This window comes from Artemia sp. Qi Xiang Cuo, chromosome 9 (assembly GCF_049724085.1).
Source record: "Artemia sp. Qi Xiang Cuo chromosome 9, ASM4972408v1, whole genome shotgun sequence".
Taxonomy (NCBI): Eukaryota; Metazoa; Arthropoda; class Branchiopoda; order Anostraca; family Artemiidae; genus Artemia; species Artemia sp. Qi Xiang Cuo.
The window spans coordinates 76,832,161-76,852,739 of record NC_142802.1 but is presented as its reverse complement, the minus strand read 5'-3'; the positions used below and the strand labels follow the sequence as shown (position 1 = coordinate 76,852,739).

Sequence of the window (20,579 nt, the reverse complement as noted above, 5' to 3'; positions counted from 1 at the left end):
TAAATATCAGTAAATGAAATCAACAATTTGCTTAAGCTTCTGACCATTGCATAGACAATTAAGACTTAGTTCGCTCGCGTCCCCTGCTATAAAAATGCCGGCATTTGGATACTTCGTCGTCACAAAGTCAAAACTTGCTTGTAGACTGTCATGAAAATTACGACGAGAACAAGCATTCTGTCCGGATGAATAATAAAGAGCAGATTATTAAATTAGTGTAAGGCCGCGGTAGGCATTTGGGCTTTGTAGATATCCAAATGATTTCGTCCAATCACCTAGACCTGGTAAATGGATAAGGGTATGAGATTGGCAATCCTTTGCGAAGATCATGACTTCTCCTCCTTTTTCCCAAGTGGGTGGTCAACCGGGTGCAGCTTTATAAACTCCAGAAGACCAGTCATTTTAAGGAAATTTGTATCTTGTGCATTGGACTCAGTATCTACAAATACACAAACGGAGTTAAACTTATATGTTACTTCTAGCTGCACTAACTTTTCTAAAATCAAATTTTTTGCAACCATAAGGAGAAAAATAGGGAAATCATCACGTTTTTTTATCAGACTCTTCAACAACAGATTTCTTCAAAAAAGCTTTCTTCTGAGGCAACTTTGGCCGGGTGTAGGTATTAAAATCAATGCCGGGAGTGGGGAGAACATCCACTAAAAGTGAAATATTAATATTCGGATTATTGTAGGGAGGTTTGTCGTAAGGCTCAAACTCACCACCCTGAACCAAGAGAATACTAAACCGGTTTTGAAGTGAAAGGGGTAGAGGTTCACTTTTAAAAGTTGGGGGTAAACTGAAAGAGCCGCAGGTAAGATTTTGCTCTTTTGTAAAATTTTCTTCTATTAAAGAGGGGAAACTACAGCTTTCATCTGAATAATCACGTGTGCTCAGTGAAGCATTCCGATTGGGGAGCCTCGACCGAGAGACTTGATGAGTTTGAGAATTTCCTGGGTGGGCTTTTAGAGTAGAGTAGAGCAGAATATTTTTATTTATAACACGTACATAAATAAATGTCACAAAACAGCGCACATGCCTGGTGGCATACTTTAGCGCTGAAAATATTGCCAACGAAAATACACAGCCATTTTCTAACTAAATTTTACAACAACGAAAAAAAAAATCCTGATGAACAAAATGCTTAGCATGTCATAAGATATTTCTTCACCAGTCTTAGAAAATGTCGCTTGTTGCTACATTCTCGAACTGATGCAGGAATTGAGTTCCAGATTTTTGGGCCAATGTGACGGATGCTGAATCCCGCTCTCGATGTCGGGCGAATTTCGCACGAAAAGTCTGAACGATGCTTAGTAGGATAATTATGAAATTGAGAATTAGTTGAGAAAATGCCAGAGAAATTTACAGGTAAATTACTATATTGATAATCATGACAAATACTAGAGATAGAAATTAAATGAAATTGGTCCAAAGAGAAAATTCCTGAAGTCCCATATAGGTGTCTAACTGAAGTTCTGCAATCAATATTAAAAAGAATCCTCATTGCTTTATTCTGAAGTATTTGAAGAGATTTGAAAACAGACGGAAAGGTAGATGCCCAAACCGAAATGCAATAGAGAAAATATTTTAAATTTATATTATGATTCTGTGTACAAGAAGGGTAAGTTAAGGATTTACCTTGGGGATTTGGAGGAAGGGGAACGGGCAAGGATTCAGATGAAGCATGATGATGAAGGTGCGACTTGTTTCCAGTTGGCGGGAAGTAAGAACAGTTAGGATTCATTAAAAGACCATTATTAAGTGCAAAAGGTCTCAGACCTGAGTCACGTTGACAGGGTGGGCACGAGGGCATATCACGTTGATAGGGTGGGCACGAGGACAGGGTGGGCATATATATATATATATATATATATATATATATATATACACATATATATATATATATATATATATATATATATATATATATATATATATACATATATATATATATATATATATATATATATATATATATATATATATATATATATATATATATATACGTATACATATATATATATATATATGGTATAGGGGTTTCAACTTTACCACAGCCTCTGTATAACCCTGATTTAAGTCCTCTGTATATACATATATATATATATATAGATATACATACACACACACACACATACACACACACACACACACTATATATATATATATATATATATATATATATATATATATATATATATATATACATATATATATATATATAATATATATATATATATATATATATATATATATATATATATATATATATATATATATATATATATATATATATATATATATATATATATATATATATATATATATATATATATATATATATATAAGGTGCGTCCAAAAATTAATGAGACTGGGGTCTTGACAAAGCAAGGTAAACCCGCGGCAGTCGCTTCTGGACAGTGAGAGAGTGAGGATCGATAGTTTCGCAAAGTATATTTTTTTCATTTTGGTCACGGGATAAAAAGTAAGAAATGGAGCGGACAACAGAGCAGCGATACGCCATCAAATTCTGCTTTCTCTTGGACAAAACTGCTTCAGAGACTCTTGCCTTAACTGAGCATTCCTACGGAGACCATGCCATGTCTAAAGACTAGGTTTTTCCTTGGCACGGGGACTTCAAAGACGGGCGGGAGACAATTTAGGACAAGGATTAATCTGGACGCCCTTCAACGAGTTCATCGGATGAAAACGTGTCAAAAGTTAAAGGACTCTTGGACTACAACCGTTGGTTGAGTCTGCAATTCATAGCAGAAAAACTTAACATGTGCAAGTCGTCGGTACACAACATTTGTAACCAAGAATGTAAACATGAGAAAAGTTTGTACAAAATTGGTGTCAAAAGTGGTGAGTGATGAACAGAAACAACAACGAGTTGACCTGTGCCATGAAATGGTGAAGGTAGTAGACGATTAGGTAGACTTTTTACACGTCATAACGACAGGTAATAAAACATGGGTTTTCCAATACAAACGCGACACCAAACGCCATAGTTTTAAGTGACACATACAGGAGTGTCCGTAGCCCAAGAAAGCGAAAACGGCGAAATCAAAGGAGAAGGCCATATTCATGGTCTTTTTTAACAACCGTGGGGTGGTACACAGCAAGTTTGTGTCTCAAGGGAAAACTTTCAACGCTGCTTTCTATAAATACGTCCTTGCGTAACTGCACCGAAACGTGAAGAGGAGACGACCAGAGATCGCCGATCGATGGAAGCTCCACCACGGCAACGCTCCAAGCCACACTGCCTTCCATGTTACGTTGTACCTGGTCCGGATAGGGGTTTCAACTTTACCACAGCCTCTGTATAACCCTGATTTAAGTCCGGCAGACTTTTTTTTGTTCCCCAATATGAAAACCACCCTGAAAGGTTCCCGTTTAGATGACATTGCCGCCATCCAGAAGGCCGTAACCAACTCTTTAAAAAGTGTATTTTGAATAGTCTTGCTTTTGTTAGCGAATTACAATGATGCAGAATTTCCAACTTCAGTTATTGAAAGTGGTTCTACTGGAAGAGCCATTCGAATTACTGTGTTTTCATAAAAAAAAAACGACGAAACAACGAAATTGTTACTGATATTTTTCGTAAAGTAATAAGGATATTTTCACTAGCATTCAAAAGCAATAAATATGGTATTTCCTTTTAAATTTCAATGGCTAACTTAATCTATCAAAAATACTTCACAAATCAAAAAGAGAAAATACCTTGACAATATGTACAAGAGTGGAGATTATCGAGCAGCGGAGCATATTGTGCTGCTCTGAAGCTTCCCATAAGGCTGGAAGAAACTGAATCAATCCTCCAACATAAGGCTTAATTTCTGCACCAACTAATTCAATCATCAATGAAATTACATTCAGTACATGAAGCTGAAAAAAAAAAACTCTCCATGAACTATGGTCAGTCATAATCAAGCATCTATATAAAGTTAACAGCATATTAAAAAGATCAAATTCAAGCTTAGTAAAAAGAAAATAATAAACATAATCCCGTAGCTGTCTTAGTTTTACTTACTTAAAGTAGCAGGGACCACGAGAATGAAATCTGATTGTTTGACTCGGTGGTGTAAGTGTAGGGTTAGTCTATTACATAAGGAAACGTGTTAAGAAAACAATTCTTACTTTTAAAATGCAATTTCGCAGAGGGAGAACCTTTATCTTCACTATTTCTCTTGTATTTCCAATTTTTCTAAAACATTTTTAAATATTTGTGTTTTTTCTGTCAGTCTTGAAAATCGTTTACAAATAAATACCAAAGTGCCATCTAACTAATCTAACCTAACTTAAGGTAATTTATCAGAATCTGGCTATTAATATGTTCCTGGTAGATGGCACTGATAGTGTTTAACTACGAACATAGATTATTTGAAAACTAAAAATCCAGTCGAATACATGTTTATTTTTCAGAATTTCGTTAAAAGAAATTATACAACAGTGAAAGAAGTGAAGATATAGGTTCTGCCCAGGCAAAATATGTTAACTAGGATTATTCTGTACATTTTGAAGTAAGAAGTGTTTCTTAACATGTTTCCTTATGTACTGGACTAACCCTGCACTTATACCGACTTGGTTAAGTAGAAACTTAAACAACCATGTGTATCTCAATCAATTATGAAAAATCAAGGATTCCTTTTTAATGAAGAATATCTCCATTTAATGTTTTGAATATCTCATTTAAATATAGATGTTTTTACTTTTATAACTTTAATAATAAAATAATATTCACATTTTGATTACTAAATATCAGTATATGTATATTAAACTGACAATGCATATTCATTTGTATTTTTTTCAGTAAAGTGCAAATTATGGTCTGGCCTTGGGAAGGCATAGGGGTTTTGAGCCCAACTTATGTTAATTTCTGCTCTTTTTGAGTTTGACTCTGTTATTTATTGAAATTTCTGTTCGTTTTGGGTTTCATTTATTTATCGATGCTGATTTGTGGTAGTTTCACGCTTGGTAGATTATTTTATTTTATTTTTGCCCCTTTTTTTGTTTAATGGAGTTCTTTACTTTTCTTTAAAAAACTTATTTTGTGGAAAAAGTATTTTTAATTAATTTCCGTTCGTTTTATATTGACATAGTCTTTTCAGGGAAAAAGAAAATAATACTTTAAATCATTTCGTTTTTTTAAGAATTTATAGTTTGGCCTGCTATTTGTATGATGGAGAAAAGTTTTCAGAAAAATTTTGATTTGGTTAAATTTTAAGAGCAGAAGTAGCCCCGAAAGTTTGAACATAATACCCTCAGTCGTTCTTGGGATACTGCTGAGATGCCTTATTGAGAATTAGCATTAACACAGTGCATTTTGATTTAATCTTATGGCAACATTTAGTTTCTAAACATAAAGACAAATGGAAGGGTGAGCGTGGGAGGGGGATTAGTTTCCCTCCAATCAGTTTCGACTATTAAAAAGGGCATCAACCCTTTCTATTTTCAATCGAATGAGCCCTAATCGAAGTTCCTACGACAACTCCTTCGATACAAAGTGCCCTGGTCTAAACAACAACAACAACAAAAAAAAAATACATTATACCCACATCGATCTTTACTATAAAAATGTTAAGCCTTCCAATCACTTTCGACTAATAAAAAAGGTAGTAGGCTTTTCAATTGCAAGTCGAATGAGTCCTTTTTGAGTTTCTACAACAACGGTTCCTATAAACACCTTATACGCCTCCAGGTCATAAATTACAACCCTTACCCTAAGGGCTGTTAGAGGGGTTGTAATACTCAAAGACCAAAGTTCTAGAACATATAACTACTTTAATAAAAATGGCTATCTAAGAATTTTGATTGGAAGTTTGCGTGACAAAGATTGGCGAGAGAGGAGCAGTAGTCGCTCTCCAGTCACTTTCAAATATCAAAAAGGGCACTAGCCATTTCAATTTCCAATCAAATGAGCCTTTTTGAAGTTTCTACGACAACGCTTTCAATAAAAGCCTTGTGTGCCCCCAGGGCGTAACTTACAAACCTGGCCCTGAGAACTGGGGGGGTTGTCATCCTCAACGACCTAATTTCTAGAACTTTCTACTACGTTCAAAACAATGGTTGTCTGAAAATTTAGATGGGATGGGCTTGGGGGAATGGTGGGCGCGAGAGGGAGATTAGTTACCGTCCAATAACTTTCTACTATTAAAAAGAGCACTAGCCCTCTAAATTTCCAAATGAATGAGCACCTTTTGAAGTCTCTATGACAACGCTATCTATAATAACTTTATATGCCCCCAGGGTATGACTTATAGCCATTGCCCTGGAGGCTCTATGAGGTTTGTCATCCACAAAAATATATTTTCCAGAACTTTCAACTGCGTTGAACAAAATGGCTATCTCCAACTTTGATTGAATGTGTTTGGGGAAATGGTGGACGTGAGAGAGGGGTTAATTACTCTCCACTCACTTTTGACTATTAAAAAGGGCAATTTCAATTTCCAATCAAATGAGCGCCTGTTGAAATTTCTACAACAACTGTCTATATAAACTTTATATGCCCCCGGGGCGTAACTTAAAACGCTTGCACTGAGGGCTTTGATGGGTTTATCACCCTAAAAGACCGGATTTCCAGAACTTTCAACTACGTTGAACAAATTGGATATCTAAAAATTTTGATTGGATGTGTTTGGGGAACTGGTGAGCGTGAGAGGGGGGATAGTTACCCTTCAATCACTTAAAGAGCGCACTAGCCCTTTGAGTTTCCAATCGAATGAGCCCTTTTCAAGTTTCTACGATAAAGTCTTCAAACAAAAAGTTATATGCCCTCAAGGCATTATTTGTAATCCTTGAGCTGAAGACTGTGGGGGAAGTGGTCTATCAATGCTTCGTTTTGCGGAGATATAAATTACACGGAACAAAGACACACGGTCCAAATTTTCATTGGATATTAGTAGAGGAATAGTTGGCGTCGAAGAACTATTAGTTACCTTCCAATCACTTAAAAAGCGCACTAGCCCTTTGAGTTTCCAATCGAATGAGCCCTTTTCAAGTTTCTACGACAAAGATTTCAAACAAAAACTTATATGCCCCCACGGCATAACATATAACCCTTGCCCTAAAGACTGTGGGGGAGTGTCCTAATCAAAGGTATAATTTCCTGAGCTTTAAACTGCGTGGAACAAAATGACTATCTCCAAATTTTGATTGGATGTTTTTGGGAAAATGGTGGGCGTGAAAGCGGTATTAGTTGCCTCTCAGTCACTTTCGACTATTAAAAAGGGCACTAGCCATTTCAATTTCCAATCGAGTGAGCCATTTTTTAAGTTTCTACAACAACGCGTTCTATAAAAACCTTATATGCCCCAAGGGCATAACTTACAACCCTTGCCCTGAGGGGTGTGTGGGGGGGGGGTTGTCATCCTCAAAGCCCTAATTTCCAGAACTTTTAACAACGTTAAAAAAAATGGCTATCTCAAAATTTTGATTGGATGTGTCTGGGAAAATGGTGGGCGTGAGAGGGGCGCTAGTTGCTCTCCAATAACTTTCAATTATTATAAAGGGCACTAACCCTATCAGTTTTCAATAAATTGAAATCTTTTGAAGTTTGTACGGCAACACTTTCACTAATAAAATTATCTGCCCCCAGGGCAGAACTTACAACCTTTGCCCTGAGGACTGGCGGGTTGTCATCCACAAAGCCCTAATTTCCAGAACTTTCTGCAACGTTGAACAAAATGGCTATCTGTAAATTTTTATTGGATGTGTTTGGGGGAATGGTGGACGTGAGAGGAAGATTAGTTACCCTCCAATCACTTTCAACTATTAAAAAGGGCACTAGTCCTCTCAGTTTTCAAATTGAATGAGCCTCTTTTGAAGTTTTTACGACAACTCTATCTATAAAAACCTTATATGCCCCCAGGGTATAACTTACAACCGTTGCCCTGGGGGCTCTGGGGGGTTTGCCATCCTTAAATACATAATTTCCCGAACTATCAACTACGTTAAACAAAACGGCTATCTCCAACTTTGATTGAATGTGTTTGGAGAAATAATGGGGGTGAGAGGGGGGTTACTTGCTCTCCAATCACTTTCGACTATTAAAAAGGGCACTAGCCCTTTGAATTTCCAATCGAATGAGCCTTTTTTTAAGTTTCTACGACAACGCTTCCTATAAAAACCTTATATAGCCCCAGGTCATAACTTACAACCCTTGCCCTGAGGGCTGTGGGGGAGCGTCCTCCTCAAAAACATAATTTCTATCTGGAAATCAACAACGCTGAACAAAATTGGTATCTCAAAATTTTGATTAGATGTGTTTTGGGAAAAGTTGGGCGTGAGATGGGGGTTAGTTGTCCTCAAATCACTTTCGACTATTAAAAAGGGCACTAGACCTTTAAATTTCCAATCGAATAAGCCCTTTTTCAAGTTTCTACGACAAAGATTTCAATAAAAACTTATATGCCCCTAGGGCATAACTTGTAACCCTTTCCCTGAAGACTGTGGGGGGAGTGCCCCACTCAAAGGTATAATTTCCTGAACTTTAAACTGCGCAAAACAAAAAGGCTATCTCAAAATTTTAATTGGATGAGTTTGGGGAAATGGTGCGCGTGGAGGGGGTGTTAGCTGCCTTCCAATCACTTTCGACTATTAAAAAGGGCACCAGCCATTTCAATTTCCAATCGAATGAGGCCTTTTTTAAGTTTCTAAGACAACGCGTTCTACAGAAACCTTATATGCCCCCAGGGCATAACTTACAATTCTTGCCCTGAGGGCTGTGGGGGGGGGGGGAGGGGGTTGTTTTGGGGGGAATGAGGGGCGTCGGGGGTGCTAGTTGCCCTCCAATCACTTTCGACTATTAAAAAGAGCACAAGCCATTCCAATTTCCAATTGAATGAACCCTTTTCGAATTTACCACTACAACTCTTTCGGTACAAAGTGCCCTACTTTAAAGGAAAAAAATAATAAATAATACATGGTGCCAACATCGTTCTTATACGCCCTTAGGGCATAATTTAAAATCATTGCTCTGAGGGTTGCGGGGGAGTGTCCTCCTCAAAAACATATTTTCTATCTAGAAATCAGCTACGCTTAACAAAATGGCTATCTCAAAATTTTGACTGGATGTGTTTGGGGGAATGATGGGCGTGGGGGGGGGGGCTAGTTGCCCTCCAATCACTTTCGACTATTAGAAAGGGCACTAGTCATTCCAATTTCCAATCGAAAGAGCCCTTTTCGACGTTTCTACGACAACTCCTTCGATACGAAGTCCCCTGGTCTAAGACCAAATAAAAAAAAATATAGTACATTGTGCCAACATCGTTCTTTACTTAGGCAGCGCTATTGCGCTGCCTATGATTATAATCATTAGAAGTAATTAAGTTCATGGTTTACCAGCAAAGTTATGCACCTGAAAAAACACCTGCGTTTTTAGAAAACGAAGCAAAACACCCTTAAAAAAGCTCATCTATATGAAAATAACACCATTAAATTCAGTATGTCAAAGAAACCTATTACAGGGACTTCAATCTCCCACCAAAAAAATGTGAAACTTTGTTAGACTATCTGGAGAGGGGTTTTTTGGACGGATATTGAAAGTTGTAGTGTACTTTTACTAGCAAAGGGGATTGTCCCACAGAAAAGACACGTTTTCTGAGAAAAATATCATTTACTGCATAAAGAAGGCGAAAAAGCTATCGAGAATAAATTCTGAGATAGCAAAGAGTTTAAAATTATCAGAACATTATATATTGACCTTCCCAGATTCAGAGGCCGTAATATCACTCGACGATATATTCTTTCCTCAAGATACATCTGGTCAATACGAAAAAAGTAGTTAACACAGATTATTATTTGAAAGCTGCATTTAGAAGCTTGAAGCTTGACAAAGTTATTCGAAGCTCGACAAAGTTATCTAAAGTGGTGAATCCTTGCACATCTCAGTGGTTCTTTCTGTAGGGAGGAGGGGGTGGAAGCCTTTAAATGTGCCTATGAGCGCACAAACTAGTTTTCAGAGAGCCTCCCAAAATGGAAGGGGAAAGAGGTAGAGTATCATTCTGGTGAATATTTTTCAACTTAGCCTCTAATATAGGTGTTGTAGGGTGGTCGCTCCATTCCTGTTCCAGAAATTTTTCAATTGTATTATAAGGAGCTACATTCATGCACTTACATGCACAAAAGGGGAAGAGGTGGAGTGGTATCTTGAGTGCCACCACTAAATTTCGCTGTGGAAAATTTACCAGGGAAATGGTTTGTTTTTTTTTAATCATAGGCGGCGCAATATATTCGTATCGAATGAGTTGTCGTAGAAACTTCAAAAAAGGCTCATTCGATTGGAAATTCAATGGACTAGTGGCCTCTTTAATAGTCGAAAGTGATTGGAGGGCAACTAACCCCCCTCTCAGACCAACCATTTCCCAAAACACATCCAATCAAAATTTTGAGATAGACATTTTGTTCAACGTAGTTGAAATTTCCGGAAATTATGTCTTTGAGGATGACACTCTCTTCACATCCCTCAGGGCAAGGGTTATAATTTATGCCCTGGGACCACATAAGGTTTTTATAGAAAGCTTTTTCGTAGAAACTTCAAAAAAAGTTCATTCTATCGGAAATTCAATGGACTAGTGGCCTCTTTAATATTCGAAAGTGATTGGAGGGCAACTAACCCCCCTCTCACGCCCACCATTTCCACAAACACATCCAATCAAAATTTGGAAATATGCATTTTGTCAAACGTAGTGGAAAGGTCCGAAAATTATGTCTTTGATGACATTGAAAGGGCTAGTGCCCTTTTTAATCTTCAAAAGTAATTGGAGGGCAACTAACCCTCCTCTCACGCCCACCATTTCCCCAAACACATCCAAACAAAATTTTGAAATAGGCATTTTGTCCAACGTAGTTGAACGGTCCGGAAACTATGTCTTTGAGGATGACACTATCCCCACAACCCTCAGGACAAGGGTTGTAAGTTATACCGTGGGGGCATATAAGGTCTTTAGGGAAAGCGTTTCAGTAAAAACTTCAAAGATGATTGATTTGAATGGAAATTCAAAGAGCTAGTGCCCTTTTTAATAGTCAAAAGAGATTCGAGGGCAACTGACCTCCGCCTCACCCCCACCACTTCCCCAAACACATCCAATCAAAATTTTGAGATAGCCATTTTGTTCAACGTAGTTGAAAGATATAGACGTTATGTCTTTGAGGAGGACAAGGGAAAGGGTTGTATTTTATGCCCTGGGGGCATATAAGGGTTTTATTGAAAGCGTTGTCGTAAAAACTTCAAAAAGGGCTCATTCAATTGGAAATTCAAAGGGCTAGAGCTTTTTTTAATAGTCGAAAGTGATTGGAGGGCAACTTACCCCCCTCTCACGCCCACCATTTCCCAAAACGCATTCAATCAAAATTTTGAGATAGCCATTTAGTTGAACGTAGTTGAAAGCTCTGAAATTGGGTCTTTGAGGATGACAAACCCCCAACATCCCTCAGGACGAGGGCTGTAAGTTACGCCCTGGGAGCATATAAGGTTCTTATAGAAAGCGTTGCCGTAAAACTTGAAAAAGGGCTCATTCAATTGGAAATTGAAGGGGCTAGTGCCCTGTTTAATAGTTGAGTGATTGGAGGGCAACTAGCCCCCCTCTCACGTCCACCATTTCCCCTAACACAAGTAATCCAAATTTTGAGATATCCATTTTGTTCAACGCAGTTAAAAGTTCTAGAAATTAGGTCTTTGAGGATGAGGATGATATCCCCCTCAGAGCCCTTAGGGCAAGGGTTGCAAGTTATGCCCTGGGGGCATATGAGGTTTTAATAGAAAGCGTTGTCGTAGAAACTTCAAAAACAGCCTCATTTGATTGGAAATTGAAAGGGCTAGTGCCCTTTTTAATAGTCGAAAGTAATTGGAGGGCAGCTAACCCTCCTCTCACCCCCACCATTTTCCCTAACACATCCAATCAAAATTTCGAGATAGCCATTCTGTTCACGGTAGTTGATCGTTCCGGAAATTAGATCTTTGAGGATGACTAACCCGTCATATCCCTCATGGCAAGGGTTGTCATTTATGCCCTTGGGGCGTATAAGATTTCTATAGAAAGCGTTGTCGTAGAAACTTCAAAAAGGCCTCATTTAATAAGAAATAGAAAGGGCTTGTGCCCTTTTTAATAGTCAAAAGTGATTGGAGGGCAACTACCCCCCCCCTCACGCCCACCATGTCCACAAACACATGCAATAAAAATTTTGGGACATCCATTTTGTTCAATGTAGTTTAAAGATTTGGAAATTAGGTCTTAGAGGATGACAAACCCCCCACATCTTTCATCGCAAGGGTTGTAAGCTATGCCCTTAGGGCATATAAGGTTTTTATAGAAAGCATTGTCGTAGAAACTTCGAGAAGGGCTCAATTGTTTGGATATTGAAAGGGCTAGTGCTCTTTTTAATAGTAAAAATTCATTGGAGGGCAACTAACCCCCTCTCTTGCCCACCATTTCCCCAAACACATCCAATCAAAATTTTGAGATTGCCATATTTTTTCAGCGTAATTGAGAGTTGACGAAATTAGTTCTTTAAGGTTGACAACCCCCCACAGCCCTCAGGGTAAGGGTTGTAAATTATGCCCTGTGGGGCATATAAGGTTCATACAGAAAGCGGTGTTGTAGAAACTTCAAAAAGGGTTCCTTCGATTGGAAATTGAGAGAGGTAGTGCTCTTTTTAATAGTCACTCTTTTCAAAGTAAACTCATTTGGAATGGTATATTAAAATGTCAAATTATCACTTGCAGCTTCGATTTCAAATTATTTAATAAAAGGCCCACTTTCCTCGGAAAAAAATGACAGGTTTCTCAATTGCACTCTAATATATTCGAAGTAAAAATTGTGTCAGTCTAACTTTATGGAATTTTCCCTACCTTAGTATCACACTCATTGACTTCTTTTAGTAGCTGAAAAAGCTGACCGAAACTCAATTGGAGGTAAGGCATGAACTGCTGAACTGAAAAATCAAAGTCGTCCATTGCTGAACGGAGAGTTTCTGCGGCTTCTAAGCGAACAACAAGATCCTCGTGATTTCCCATCAGATTCAATAGGACTTCATACATTACGGGTCTTAGATCAGTGGAGAATTTCACATTAGTCCAACGACCTGAAAAATTAAGGTTAGTGAAGTTCTATGGTGATGTACCAACCAACGACCATTAAAAACATAGTTTAGATTTTAAATACACATAGCTGGACTTATAGTCAGCTAAAATTCGAGAATATATACCCAACGCAGCTACGCACGTCCCTCCTTCATCGGAATCTATTCAAAGCCTCCCTCTTTACACCCTCCCAGGAAGTTCCCATTTACCTTAAATCTTTCATTATGACATCCTCCCACCCCAACTGCGGACGACTTTCTTTCCATTCAGCCTTAGACGGTTGGCCGAAAAGGACATTCTTCGGAAATCTGCCGTCTTTTATCCGCAGAAAGTGCCCTAGCCATCTCAACATTTCTCTCATTATAGCCTTAGAAAGCCCAGTTGAACCACATTTTTCGTAGAGCCAACTATTTGAAATACGGTCAGTCATTTGGGTACCTAAGACAATTCGTAAGCAATTTCTCTGGAAAACATCTAGCAACATTGCTCTTTATTGTCAGGAATATTATATTTCTCAATTTCTTATTTCAGAATTTTGATATCTCTGAGTGGAAGCATTTCTTGTCTCCTTTTGTGGTATTTTCGTCGATCATCTGAATTAGTAAGCAGATCTGCCCCAAACATGTATTAATCTAATATAGGCTACAGCCAAAATATTCGTTTACGTTTAATTCTTGTCACCATCTTCGCAAAAAGTCACCGATCAACATAACTTCTTGTATTGTGGAAGACTAGAATCACACTAAGGGTATTACCTTTGTAAAGGGTTTTATAACACACATTAAAGGCATCATTGCCAGATGAATAGTTGCAATTTCACTGTTCGCGGCTTGTCCCAATTTTTCTATATTACATGGTATTCGTTCAGGAAATAAATATATGGTGTACTCTCACTGAAATATTGTCACAACTAGAATTTTTAGTGAAATGATCAAATGAGATAAAAATGATAGGAGTAACCACTAGCATCTTTACAAAATTTACAAAAAAGGTGTAAATTATAACGCGTTATTTTTTCGGTCATGACCGTAGTGAACAAGTGGTCGCAGTATCCCAGAAGAGGAATCACATTCGAACGGACGTTGAAAGCCCTAAAGAATATGTGAGATGTCAGAGGATCTTTTACGGGTGGGATCCTCTCGAGAAACAGGAAAATTCTGACCCAGAAGCTGCTTTTTGATGTATCTGACATCCTCTTCCACCCTCAAGAAACTTTTTAATTGGTAAAATTAATGAGGGATTGTTTTTAAGGGTTTTTTTCAGTAGAAACTTCTTAGCTGGTGCTGTTTTTCAGGGTGATCATTCATTTTCAAAGTATTGTAATAAAAAGATAAACTTCAGTGCAAAACTTGAATCTAACAGTAAAATCTAGCAAATTATGTTAACAATGAACGTAATTTAACTGAACAAATGCTCTTTGAAATTAAATTTTAAAGCAAGGTTAAAATTTAAAACAAACAAAATTATCCTGTTTTGAGGGGGGTGGGTCCATCACCCAAGTGCCTCCCTATTTGCACTAAAGGTTCATCATATTCTGCACATTGGTAAACTCGGTAAAGAACAGGTTAAACATGGGAGCAACGGAGGAGGGGCTTACACACATAAAGGAGTTCCTTTTAAGTTTCAATGTCACTCCTAACTTGACATGACAGGCCTTTACCTTTTGAATTTAATTCTTACAAGGCCATATATGCATTTATTGTTTCGTCACGAATTAAAATCTATGTCTTAAAGGGAATGTACTCTACCTTTTTCTTTTTTTTTCTTTTTAGTCTCTTAAGAGAAGAAAAAAAGAGCCAAAAATGTGTTTGGCTGAAACTAAGGTGTTACACTATCGATTTGACCTCTTACTTAAATAATTTTAAGGAACTAATTTACTTCTTCATATTTATTTCAACTTATTTCTTCGAATTAGTATTGATTTTTAACAAATCTGAATTCTTTAATCTTAAGTTGCAGTACAAAGCAAAGAGTATAGGTAACTTGTAAGAGTGGAAACTGGTGCTAGTTTCGACAAAAAAAATATATCAACAACATCTACCATATGGTGATACTTGGCAGTTTTTCAAGCTTTATAATCGTTTTTCTATCAAAAACTAAGATCATACACTTATTAATATCCTAATTTTACCAAGTACACTAATTAAATTAATTATTATTATTATTTCTCTGAATTAAACAAAGTGTCGCCAAATGCTAGATGACGTTGTTAGTTTTTTTTTTTTCTACCAGTTTCTAGCACCAGTTTCCACTCTCATAAGTTACCCATACTCTTTGGTAACAAAGCACAATAATGATTTGTCAAAATTGGTTAATGAAATTAGTCTTATCATTACAGGATTTTTTTTTTATCATTATTCTTAAAATCAACCAATGAAATAGCTTGTCATGACGGTATGAAAACCTAATCTGCTAGGGTCCTACCTGCATGCAAAAAAATTCTGCAAAAAAATGCATACCAAAAAATCTCTACCTGCATGCATAACGATGGTGAGGACGACATAATAGACGCGTTTTCGCACTATCATCTTCGGAGAATTTATCCGATTTTCCCCTAAATTTCCGACTATGCGCACCATGACAGAGGTATACTGATATTTTTCTGATGTTATATATACTGATTATGTTGTTGATATAGTTTTATACTCATAAAATATATAAGATACTGATTTATATATATATGTATATTACATACTGATATTCTATAGAATAATGTTCTAAAGTATAGAAAACTGGAAATAGAATTAAACAAATTAAGAATTTCAGGTAAATTTTTACCAAATCATATTATTGACTTACGAATAAAGTGAATATACCACTCGATGCCTTTTTTTATGCTCTTTACGAATATAATAATCATTTTTGTCGGAAATGAATTTTAGCCCCCACCCGTATATACCAATTCAGGGTATATATTTGCACATTGGGGGGTGGGGAAGTTTAATACTACCTCTCATTTACATCAGAAATAAAATTTACTCCCACCCCCTAATGTGCAAATATATACCCTGAATTGGTATAAATAGGAGTAGGGGTAAAATTCGTTTTCGACAAAAATCATTATTATATTTGGAAAGAGCATAAAGAAAGGTATCGAGTGGTATGTTTACTTTATTCGTAAGTCAATAATATGATTTGCTAAAAATTTACCGAATTTCAACTAACCCAAGCTACAACAAAATTTAAGACGCACCCCACCCCCCCCCCCCTGAAGAGAATTGTCTGATATCCACTAAAAAATCAAACTCTTTGTGTCAAAAACATTAACACATTGATAATTCTTAGAGATTCCTGCAGATTAAAGTGTTAAATAATGAGAGGTGTTAAAAGTGGTAGAAATGAAGCACCCAAAAAAGATTAAGGGCATGGCATTTCCCCCAAATAAGCAACAAAGAAACTTACCAATGAGCCAAACAATTCGACGTCTTAAAAGTCTGTAATTAGGCTCTGTACATCGGAGTTCTTGAAGCAAAGAAGTAGAGAACCAATTGTCAAAGTCAATCTAAATGCGAGAACAAAATTTAAATACATTACCTTTTTAAAATAAAAGCACATAAAATCTGGATTTTTGAGGCATATATAGATAAAGAGAAAGAAAAGACACCAAATAAACTCCTAAAAAAGAGAAAGAGATGGAGATAAAAAACAGAAAGATAAAGAGAAAGACATTTAAGCCATTTTTTATTAATGAAAAAAAGCCTTTTAACTTGCCAATTTGGAATGTTAATTTGTTCAAAGATTTAACTTTAAAAAGTACTTTCCTGTAGTTGCCTGGCAAAAAGTATACTATAAATCCATTAGTTTATGTCTGTGACTATTTTCGTAAGCCAATCGCATCATTTCCTATGTTTCTCGGTACCTTTTGTGCCTCCCTCCGTGGTTCCAGAACCGGCATTTAATATCGCGATTCGGCCTCCCTGATTTACGGGAAAAAGTGACTGTGCTTGCGGGAAAGCTGTCGTTATCTGCAGTTCTTACTGCGCACCATAATTTACGTCGTTTTATGTAAATAATTTTTAAGTATGCGAGTTTGCTTTTTTTTTTTTTTTTTTTTTTGTTCTTGATGTCCTCCGCTTCTTTTTTATAGTGGGTAATAAATAAATTATTATTATTATTATGTGCATGCCAGAAGGCGGAGCGAAATAAACTCACCTTTTTTAAACCTGATTAGTTGGCCTTTGTTCCTGAGTGAAATTTTAGGCTAGTAAAAGATTAGAAAGATTTTGCGTCACATGATTTGTTACAAGTTGGCTCTCTCTTTCTCCGTATTTTAGCAAAGGTCTCTACTTTCTCAAAGCTATTGATTAGTTTTAATCGACCAATGCAATTTTCCTCCATAAAATGTTTATCCAGCATCCATAAACTATTTTTGTTAAGAAACTACTCCCTTTTTTCGTTATTTTGACATGACTTGAAAACTAAGGCTTTAGTAAGGCAAATTCAAAAGTTAAATCTGAAAAAAAAAATGTTTTTCGTTTCTAGAAGGTTGCGAAGCCCAACCCTATTGGGACGTCCTCAAAGTTTGTAAGAAAATGTGACACGCACGGCAGGACTTTCTTTCTTTTTTATTTTTGACAAACCTGAAGAGAGATTGGATATGTATTGATACAATGAATAAAAACAAATTTTTTTCTGCATTTATTGAGCCATGCAAAGTCATCTGAAAGCTCTTTAGTAACTCGGTAAATCAAGAAAATGACTTGAAAAACCAGTGTAAAGCATTGTATCAACACCAAATTTTTACCCCAATGAAAAAAAATGAAATTGGCTTCCTTATATATTTGTATTTTTAAGCTACTCTACCTGCTAAAAAGGAAAAAAGAAGAAAAAAACAGCGTTCCAAAGCCTATAGCTAAGTAAGAGAAATAGTTATGCCATGTATCCCCAGCAACTACTCACCGGCAATTCTAAATTCTCAAAGGCCTTATTTTGGCAGACTTCAAACCTCGGTAGAATTACATTGAGAAACCAGAAAGGATTTGATGTTTCCATGGACAGAACAAATCTTCTCGGAAAATATCCCACAAAAAGTGTATTCTGCCCTCAAATGCCCTACCACTCTATTAAATTACCACTCAATGCCACTCTACCGCTCTATCCTGCCACTCTATCAAATCACCTCTGTAATTTCAATCACTTACCACTCAATGCCACTCTATCACTGCCACTCTATCAAATTACCTCTGTAACTTCAATTTTACTATGTCAAAAATGTACTGTCAATTGTTATTGTCAAACTACCGATTACGAGATACATAAAGCAAAAATTTAAAAAGAAACAATTGTCTCTATTCGGTTACCATTTTGTTTTATATGACATGCATAAGAAATATTTGCATTGATTTCTCGCTTTATACAAGAAATCTAGAAATGTACAGGGGGGGGGGGAACTCGGAAGGTGAACAAAACAAAGAAGCATGCAATAAGAAATATAAGAAATTACCGGGGAAATTGCCAAAATTGTGACATTTTGGGATGGAGGGCTATATGAGTGGCGTCTAGCCCTTGGTTTTTATCCACCCTCAGTATAGCGATTTTCAGATAAGGTGCTTTCAGAGCGTGCAAGTGCAAAGAATAAGCTGTTTTTTTGCGGAAAAGGAGCCAATATTTCAGGTTCGTTAAAGACTCTCAAATAACCAAGCTCAGGAAGCGTAATTAGACCTGTCTAATTACGTAATTAGTCCAAAAGGCATTCTCAATTCCTAATTCTATGAGTCCAATTCATAAGTTTGTCTGCTCCAGCGATTATTCTTTAAATGTTCCTCAACAGTCTGCATAATCACAAAAATAAACATTAATTTTTCGTATCCGTTAGTAAAATACACAGACCAACTGCCACTACTTTGAGCAATCCGTATGACATTAGCGTCTTCAATTTGCTTTCGTTTCGTCACCAATTAATGAGTTAGATTTTTCGATATATATGTAAACGAACGCTTTTCCTCAGACGTGTAAGGGAAGATATTGTTTGTATATGTGACTTTAGGGTATTTTCACCACTGGAATCGTTATTCTCCAGGATAAGGATAACCTTGAGGTTTTATATTTGAGACGAGGTGGGGGCCTTTATCTAGGTTAAAGTTCCACTCAGTTTCATCTACTTTATCCCCCTGACTGAAATAAGAGTGTCAATTGTGACCTTTTACATAAAGTAGCGAGGGAAAGATAATCATTAATGCCAACAATTTACAAATACTAACCTGGTCAAAAAGTTCAAAAGAAACTAAGCCAATAGCATTATAGATTGCATCTCTTCTGAGAATCCCTTGGAAATCTTCCGGTGAAACAAAAGCAGTGTTGTCTTTCACCAGTGCTAATAGCAATGAGCACATGACTGTACTGTACTCATGAAATATCGCAAGAAACAGAGACTCGGCGCATGGCTTAAAAAAATATTCATTTATTAATTATTTTTTTTTCATTTATTACTTTGACACATATATATTTTCACAGCAATCACAAAATTGAAATAAACAAAATTGAAAAAGATTTTTCGGTCAATTATTCACTAAGGTTAACGGACTAAACCTGTACATTAAGGATCTTAAAAACTCGGCTTGTAGGCTGATATGAATAAACATACCTTTGCTGCATCAACAAAAGTTCGTGTTCCAAAAGCGTATCAGCGAATTTTCCCCGAAAGTTGGACGACACGATAACCGTTCTTTTTTAGGCATCATTTCTCAAAATAACCTAGCCGTTCCACCCAGGATCCATTCCTGACGATAACTGTTAGCCATCCAAGCTGCCATGCAACCAAGTACCTTGTAGCATCTTTTAATCACATCCCAGGAAATGCCTGTATATTCGGGTTTATATATTGAGTGAATTTAACATCCACCATTGCATCTGGCTAAAGATTAGAAAAGCAGATAAGGAGAATTCAGACTGGTACGATCTATCTCTTTTGCCGGACCCTATATAGACACAAACGCAATTAAATATCGCGTCTTAGCCTACTTATTGCAAAAGATACTGACTCTTTTAAGGTAGGTGTTTATGCCTTTGCTAGTTATCATCTGATTTATGGAAATTTTTCCAATAAATCATACGTTGCTTCCATAATGAAACATTATGAGAGTGTTTTGCAGGAGGATTTGAAACGAAAGAAAAAAAAATCTGTGTGTGGTTGAATAATGTAGCTTATATTTGGTTTTTGTATCCATAAAATCATGTCTGTGCGCTAGAGGTTTTAGTGTCCAAGTCATTGGTTATGATAACGTTAAAAGGGCGTTTGGCTTCGTGACATTTTCATTTTAAAACAACACTTTGGTGAAAATACTTTCATCAACTGCAATGCTAATTACATCACTGGATAACGATTCGTTTTTTACTTGTTCGTCGGTATTTTTGGCTGTAGCATCAACGCTCTGCTGAACTATTCTAGCTAAAAATGGCATTTTTTCTTGATCTCTCAATTGGTTGTTGTGTTTGTGAAATCATTTGTCTTTTTTTTAATTGAACACACTTTTATCAATATATACATACTTATTTTTCA

General features: G+C 36.6%; 1 protein-coding gene across 1 annotated transcript in view; it reads right to left on the bottom strand.

Annotated features, from left to right (window-relative positions):
• Impbeta11 (importin beta11) overlaps positions 1-20,579 on the bottom strand; it is a 127,375-nt gene that overhangs the window by 29,994 nt on the left and 76,802 nt on the right. The window contains exons 10-13 of the mRNA XM_089094189.1: positions 19,282-19,464; positions 16,484-16,583; positions 12,851-13,083; positions 3,724-3,888 (exon numbers count right to left, since the gene is read on the bottom strand). Coding sequence (XP_088950315.1) covers positions 3,724-3,888; positions 12,851-13,083; positions 16,484-16,583; positions 19,282-19,464 — 681 coding nt within the window. The remainder of the gene's footprint in view (positions 1-3,723; positions 3,889-12,850; positions 13,084-16,483; positions 16,584-19,281; positions 19,465-20,579) is intronic.